Source organism: Teleopsis dalmanni, chromosome 1 (assembly GCF_002237135.1).
Source record: "Teleopsis dalmanni isolate 2A chromosome 1, ASM223713v2, whole genome shotgun sequence".
In the NCBI taxonomy this organism is placed as follows: Eukaryota; Metazoa; Arthropoda; class Insecta; order Diptera; family Diopsidae; genus Teleopsis; species Teleopsis dalmanni.
The window spans coordinates 196,331,226-196,339,421 of record NC_051846.1 but is presented as its reverse complement, the minus strand read 5'-3'; the positions used below and the strand labels follow the sequence as shown (position 1 = coordinate 196,339,421).

The following is an 8,196-nucleotide window of genomic DNA, read 5'->3' as shown; positions in this document are numbered from 1 at the left end:
ACTTTTTCCTGTTTCCCAAACTCAAATTACCACTCAGAGGAACGCGTTTTGAATCCATAGAAGACGTAAAACAGAATTCGCAGAGGGAACTCAAAGCCATACCGGAAAGCGCCTATAAAAAATGTTTTGATGATTGGAAGAAACGTTGGCATTTGTGTATCGCTTCTAATGGAGCATATTTTAAAGGAGATAAAATAAATATTGATGAAGGTTAAGAATTTTGCGTTTTATTTAAAATTTCCCGAAAACTTTTCGGTCACAATGTATATCCTTTAGTTTAGCGAATATTAGCACTTGTAGCTTTTAATTTAACATTTAGTTTTAGTAATAAAAATTGATTTTAAGACCTTTTAATAGATATATGTTAAGATAATTCATATGCGAAAATGTTAGAATATAAGTATGTGTCTAAATGCCACCAACTCATCTGTACAAATTACAACAATTATCTGCTTTTCTTAGTTTATTCAGAAAACTGAATATAAGATGAAATACTCTCTATTAAGCCAAGCAAAATATAACAATATAACATACATCAGACAACATAATCAATGTAGTATATATAGATCATTGAAACATCATTTTCACGATGTTAAGTTATGACATATCTTTATTTAGTAACAATTTGTTCTCTCTCTTTGCATACATGCATGTATTCAGTTAATAAATTTATAAATGAAGAATCACTTCTGTACTCAGATAAATGGTGTTAGTAAATTCATATTAACACATTTATATTATATCTAAACATAGTACTCTGTACTTAAATCAACACACATGCAGAAATATGATAATGAAGTTTGATAAGTCCAAGTGTAAATATATTATATATAATATACATATTACATCAAACTTACATTATACCTTTTGTACTAATTTGTGGTAGATAAAACAGTAAAGACGACATATAGTAAACGACTTCATACATAGTTTTGATCAACATAACAAGATAAGGGGGTTTAATGAGTTTTCTGCTGTGAAAAGGAAGAGTCTATAAAACATCTAATCACCAACTGTAATGCACTAGGTCACAGAAGAAACAAAATTTTAGCTGCATACCAACTAGAGGATCAAAATCTTCGAAAACTTCCTCCGAAGGATCTGTTTCGATCCCTCAATGTCTAAAAACAAAGGGGTGCGCAATAGATCAAGCTGATCGCAGTGCATAGGGGCCTTAGCCTATCCTGAAACCTCTCAATACCATTGACCATTTCTCTCTCAATCTGCCTATATGTTTGTCTATCCATGAATTGACAAACTAGTTTCTCTATTTATGAGCTCTACTAGTAACACATTGAACAACAAGATTTTGAAAATTTGTTTCTAGCAGCATAAAAATAATGCTGGAAATATGTCTACAGGCTTAAATATAAATTTTATAGTATTAAATATCAATCAACATATGGACAAAGATTCAAAAAGTAAATAATGAAAATACCATATCAAAGCTTTTTAGATTTTTTTTAAAAACATTTCTATTTACCAGTATAAAATTAAATAATTTTCTTACTTTGTTTATATCACATTTCAATTTAACATTTATATTTATAAGACACAAAGTTTAGCAAATGAAAAACAAACTGGATTAACCCATTGCATTTATATATTTTTCTCGAAGTCCTTAAGCCACTCTTGTCGTTTATTAATCTCACTGCTCTAAACTCACTGCTCTATTTAATATTGTTACATTCCATATTTCATCCAAAGCACATAAATTATACTCTCAAGCCTCTTTTTATTAATGGTTGAAAGAGTGTATAAAAAATATTAGTATAATTTATTTAAAGATGATGGAGTTAAATACTTCAAGTTTTTATGAGAATGTGTATTTATTATTGAATTGCATATATGCAAAACTCTGTAAATTGTTTCTGATTTTGACTTAAATTCAATTTCTTTTTCATTAGCCACGTATAAAAACTTTCCATAATAGCATGTCTAGCCAGTATAAAAAAATATTTATCAATTCAGGTTAAAAATTTACTTCAGTGAACCACACTTTACGATCAATAAAATTGAATTTAAACCTTAAAACACCTTTAGAAGAAATAAATGCATAAAAATTATTTACTCGAGTGAGTAAGGAATTTGCAAATAAAGACACAAGTCACTGAACTTGATGTTAAAAAAGCTATTTCAACCTTAAAGGACATTTGTAGCTAATTGCCAACGTACTAAGCAAAGATAAACAAAAAATTACAAAATTACGTGAGCCACATGCAACAGAGGATTCAATTTAGCTGCATCCTTAGACGCCATGGGAAAACGTAAGAAGTATATAAATAAAAAACACATAAAACTGACTTGCAGGAGTAATGGCAAAATAAATAATAACAAAAAGGTTTTTATATGTCATTTAACTGTTTCGCACATTCACACAGTCAAAAGAAGGGAGTCCGTTGTGAACTCATAAAGCCACGCATTAATGATAAGCTAATGCAAAACCTATTTCATCTTAATTCTATGTAAGGCGCAGGTAGTCAGGAGCACCTTAACAGTATCTACAAATACACCGTGAAAAATGTGTGCATATTTCCTGTTTTACTTTGTTCATAATTATTGCATATCTCATCCTTTCAGAAAATGAAATTTAAGCATCCCTAGGGCTGCTACGAAAACGTGCGAACACATTCGTTTAAAATATATGAAATTAATTTATGTTGTTTTAATCTTTGTAATCAGTTTTAAGTGCTCGCATGAGGCATTTAATTATTTATTTAATACACAATGAATTAACATATTTTCAACCGTCAGTTTTAGTTAATTACTTCAAAGGGAATTTCGTTAAGTCTAACAACATTTAAAATTTAGATTTAACGATCAGATTTAAAAAGGTGGTTCACATTTAAATAAGAGGAATATATTTATTAACAATATGTTTATGTGTAATGTTTCAAAGTATTTGATTTAATAATTGATACACAACCTTTTAAAAATCAACATAATTTCAAACATTGTTTCAAAGCTTGAATTTGATAATTACTATATAATATATATGTTATATATTGAAAGCAATATAGAAAAATTAAATACAGTCAAAGTTTTATAACTCGAACTTCTATAACTTGAACTAAAAAGAGTGAAACAGCGTTTTAGAGAGAAATTTCATACAATTCTCCTTACATAACTCGAACTTCCATAACTCGAATTTCTGTATAACTCGAATAAAAATATTGTCACGTGCCAATAGGAATATGGGAAAGTGCATTCAATTAGTCGAATTTTTGTAATTACCATGAATTGATAACTGTTGTTAGGGGAAGTCCCTTTTTCGTGACCAAATGTTCAATTTTTCTTTTCCAATGTTGCTTCCTTGAACAAATGCCATTTGATTTAAGGTTAATAAAATAACTTCCTATGCTACTCTTAAAGATTATATTGAACTTGACAATGAAATTTGTGTATCAAACTTTCTCAGAGATGACGACATTATTGAACATTATAGCTCTTTTCATTATACTGGATTGAAAATAAGCTTAACGGAAAGTGATGATGAGGGTTCGGTGGATGAAATTGTTTATTAGCTTTCCAAGAATGAAGTGAAAGACTCATTCAAAATTTTAAATTTTTATTTGCAAACGAATGATACTTTAACTGATGATCACTTTAAGCTTGGAATATAAACTGATCTTATATAGTAAGATTTAGTAGTAATAGCTGCAGATAAAACCTTTAATTTTTGCGGACGAATAAGTTTGCGCTTTTTCCAAAGAACTTTAGCATAATAGACTATGTTTCTTTTAAAGCATTTTTTCACTTAGAAATACTGCGCTTCACTTAGTAAACTAAATTTTTGCATATTTAAATATATATTATATACTTTTCTTGTCTTCTAAGATCCAAGTTTGAAATTATGTGCTCTATCATATTGAAACTTCATCTGGCTTATTTTAAATAGAGCATCCACAAATCTTACCAGTAAAAAATTGTTTCAAATAATTAAAATTCCTTAAGAGCCTAATCCTATCATTTTCAATTACTTACAATACAATGTTATTTTTATTTGAACAACATTTAAGAGTACTTCATTGCCTTTAACAAGTTCCGAATTTAAAAATGTATGGAAAAGGAAGTAAAAAAAAAGTCATGCATCACAAATCCTCTACAATCCTTATAACATTCGCTTGGTATTTTGAGCTTTGAAAATAAAACACAAAAAATTTGTATTTCGAAATTAAAGATTTGTAACCTGCAGCAACTAGCAGTCAGCCGTACATTTAAGCCATATAACAACACTTGGGACATAAAACACAAAAATGTATAAAAAATGCAACACGCCTACACAATAAATTCTGCTCGAACAGCAAAAGTGACACGTGTGGCTACGCTGGTGTTAAATTTGTCATGCGTTGGACAATGTGGCACTTTGTAGTTTTTGTAAACGACAAACACTTTAACTGCAAAACACTAACCAAAGGACTAACTAAAGGACAATTTTATAATGGAATTTACGAGTACGAATGGCCCCGAAATAACTAAGGCACTGAGATTACCACTGAATTTTTTTCAATTGCAAAAGGACAAGTGCGTTAGCCAACACATAAATTTGTTTGCAAATTTTTTAATAAACATTACTTTTTTGCTTTCACTTGAGAATTCCTAGTTCATAGCTTCTAATTTTTATTAGATTTTCTGTTTCAGTTTACTGTTAGATAAATGCAAGCATCACGAACCTTTAAAATATAACTAACAAAAACATTTTTACGTATAAAAATAAATTTCGTTATTTTTTAACTTTCCAAAGTATCTACATAAAATATAATTTTTAAACTTAAACACACACTTTCCAACACTTGCTACCAGCATAATATTTATCTCAGCATCTCATTCTGACTAAATAAAACAGTTAAGTTTCGGTTTTTGTGCCTCACTTAAGGATGCAACTACTTGTTGTGCATGTCTGTGGCAATAATGTGTGCGCTCACCTAATGCCTGTTGCTTGCTTCCATACTCATTACCACTTCTGAATAAATTATATCCATTTTCCACATTTCTGAAGAAAAAGAAAAAAATTTTCTAAGTGCTTTTATATGTCTTTATGCCAAGTCTCAAGTGCTCCTTCAGTGTTAAAACAAGGGCAAGCAGTTTTCAGTTTCCAACTTTATATTTCATTTACCGCTAGTTACTTGCGATTCGATTTTATTGAAAATAAAAATTAAAATTTTATTAATTAAAAATATTTTTTTTTTGTATCTGGAGTGAAAAATCCTAATGCAAAACTAAATTTTTTTTAAAGATTTAATATTATTTAATAATACACACCTTAATTTCGCATAAATCTAAATTTCATCTTCGTTTCAGCGAAATTAAGTTGTTTTTTCCATACAAAATTCAGTTTTGAGATTAGATCGAAAGTAAGGAAAGTGACCTTAATTTCGTTGAAACGAAGGCTGAAATTAAAGGGACACTTCAAATGCAACTATGCGTGAGGTAAACTTTAAGCAAAAGATAAAGTTGAGATAACGAAAAAGTCACATTTTTTTTAAATAAATGTCAGTGATAGCTGACTTTAATAAAACCGGGAATATTCGAATATTATTTTTCGAATGCCTTACTCTAAACGTAAATCCCGTGACAAGGATTTGATAATAGCATTTAACTCATCTTATATGATTCCGGTTATAAAATCTATTGCTTGGGATAAATCTACAAACACAGTAGGGGAAATACATATGTATGTTATATATAGTAAAACATACATATGGTCACTTTTATAACTATCTATTCTTTTCTTTAAACATTAACTTCAATTAGGTTCTATACTATAAAATACTAATTGAATTGTAAAACATGTACTATCAAAAAATAGGAAAGTATCCAAAGAAGCGATATAAATGCCTGCAATGAAATTACAAAACATCTTACACGTGCTTCGTGTATCTTTATTAAGTTTCATTGAAGCATTAGAGTATCGAAGCTGTGGGTTGCAACAATATTTTCCATGGTATATACAATTGTTTCCATGGCAATAAGAAGAAATAAGAAAAATGGAAACAAAAGTTAAATTTTATCTGAACATTGAAGTCACGTTAGTAACAATGTGAGTGGGAAGTTGTCACTCAGATAAAAGCCCCATGTATTGAAGTAAAAGTTTGCTTAGAATTCATGACAATTTGGACAATAAAAAACTTTTTATTTAAAAAAACATTAAACATTTATACTTAACATTTATTTTTCGCTAAATTTCGTTATATATATGAAACTTAGTTTAATTAATTGAAAAATGTTTGTTATCCAAAATGTTAAATTAAAATATCTGTTTTTGACAAACGTTAAAATTTCAAGCATTATTATTTTTCCAAATTAAATTTTTTTTTTGGAATAGCTTTAAAGTCTTTGAAAAAAAATGCAAAGTTAAAAATATAAAAAAAATTCACGAAATGTTAGTTGGGTTTAGACAATTAAATAATAAAAAAAGTATTGAAATACATTGAATCATAAAGTGGAAGAATTAAATTAATTTTTTGATTTATTTATAATCAAAAATCAGCTACATGAAGTATATGCTTATATACAATTTCCATTCATATTTCAATTAAATTAAGTGTAAGATTTGATATTTATTAACAAACTTTTTGTGCTTTTCATTTTATCTCAATCAACACAACTACAAGTTCGAAATATAATTTTGGAATTTCCTTTGCTGGTTTTGTGGTTCTGTTTGAACTTTACTTTATCGGAATTTATCATTTTTCAGTAAGGATTACATGAAATTTTAAGCTCTTCAGATATGATGGTATCCGCACTCTCACAAAACTTTAATTAAAATAAAATTATTCATAAACCATACCAGAGCTTTTTAAAGAATTCCATTTCAAAAAAGTATCTTTGTTAATATTCTGATAAAATATGAGTAATATTTCTAAATTGATAAAAAATTTGTGTTATAAAAAAGTCTTTTTTATATTTTATTTTGCGTTATTGAAAATTAGATTAATAAAGAAAACGCATCAATAGTGATTATTAACTGAAATTTTTAAATTAAATAATTTCAAATTTACTGATTTCATTAAGCTCCGTAATGGCCTCGAATTACAAAATATTTCAACAAAATGTAATATATGGTAGATAGCAACCAGATATGTTAGTAAGAGAAGCATATATCAAATTACATATACCTATAGTAATTTTTTGGAAAAAATAGTAATAAGAAAAATTGAAACCAATTATTAGTAAAAATAGTTACTATCAATAATCTATGTATGCTAATAAAGTTTTATATTAATTCACAATATGTACATATCAGAAAATCAAAATAAAATTCAAATGAAGGTATAATAATTTTTACTCATGTGCTGTGGAAGCTATTTACACGGTTAGATACATACTAAAAAAGTAGAAAGGCTTGGATCAATCAGTTCATATACAGAAAAGTTTTGCAGAAGACCGTTATGGTAAGCCAAAACTTATTAATAATGTTGATAACATATTATATAGTCTATGAAAGAGATAAAATCTTTCCACTAAGTGAATCATTTCTTCAGGATAATCTAAGCGCTATCAAAGTGAAATTGACGTGGCAAGTGTTCAACAGCTGAATCCAGGAATAACTCAGTTATTCTTACTCATTCTGTCCATTTTTTATCCTACTTATTTTTACGATTAGTCATCCTAAAAGGATCCTAAAAGGTTGCTCACTTTCCAGTATCCACAGCGTTCTAAATGAACAGTATACCGAGAGAAGTTTTTTAAATCAATCAGTAATCATGTGATGTAATCAGTATATATTTCAAATCATCAATAAGGCAACTTTGAAATGTGATCCACGATGCACCTTACAATATCTAATTTATTTTCACGTTATTTCTGACCACTTGTCAGGACACAGCTAGCAACATCACGGATATAACCTGACGGATGAGAGTATACTTTACGAATATCCAACTAAAAATTTGTGTTGACAAATCACTTAATCTTTGTGGTCAATTCACTTTACCAATACAAGACATGTTTGATGACTTGTTATTTTAACTAATTTTTAATTTCATATAAAACAAATTGGTAAATTCCGACATTTTTGTTATTCTCAAAACCTCACAAATTTATCACACCTGCACACCAAATACCGCACTATATAGTTTCTCTATGTGTATGCAATAATCTTTTCTTATGTATTTTCACTGACCCAGATACGATAGTTTTGTTTGTTGATATATCCACTAGGCAAGACTATCAATAAATATAAATCTGTTGCTG

General features: G+C 28.3%; 1 protein-coding gene across 1 annotated transcript in view; it reads right to left on the bottom strand.

Moving 5' to 3' along the window:
• LOC119667010 (proton-coupled amino acid transporter 1-like) overlaps positions 1-2,259 on the bottom strand; it is a 4,825-nt gene extending 2,566 nt beyond the window's left edge. The window contains exon 1 of the mRNA XM_038076289.1: positions 2,209-2,259. Within this exon, the coding sequence (XP_037932217.1) occupies positions 2,209-2,259 (51 nt within the window). The remainder of the gene's footprint in view (positions 1-2,208) is intronic.
• Between the last annotated feature and the right edge of the window lie 5,937 nt (positions 2,260-8,196).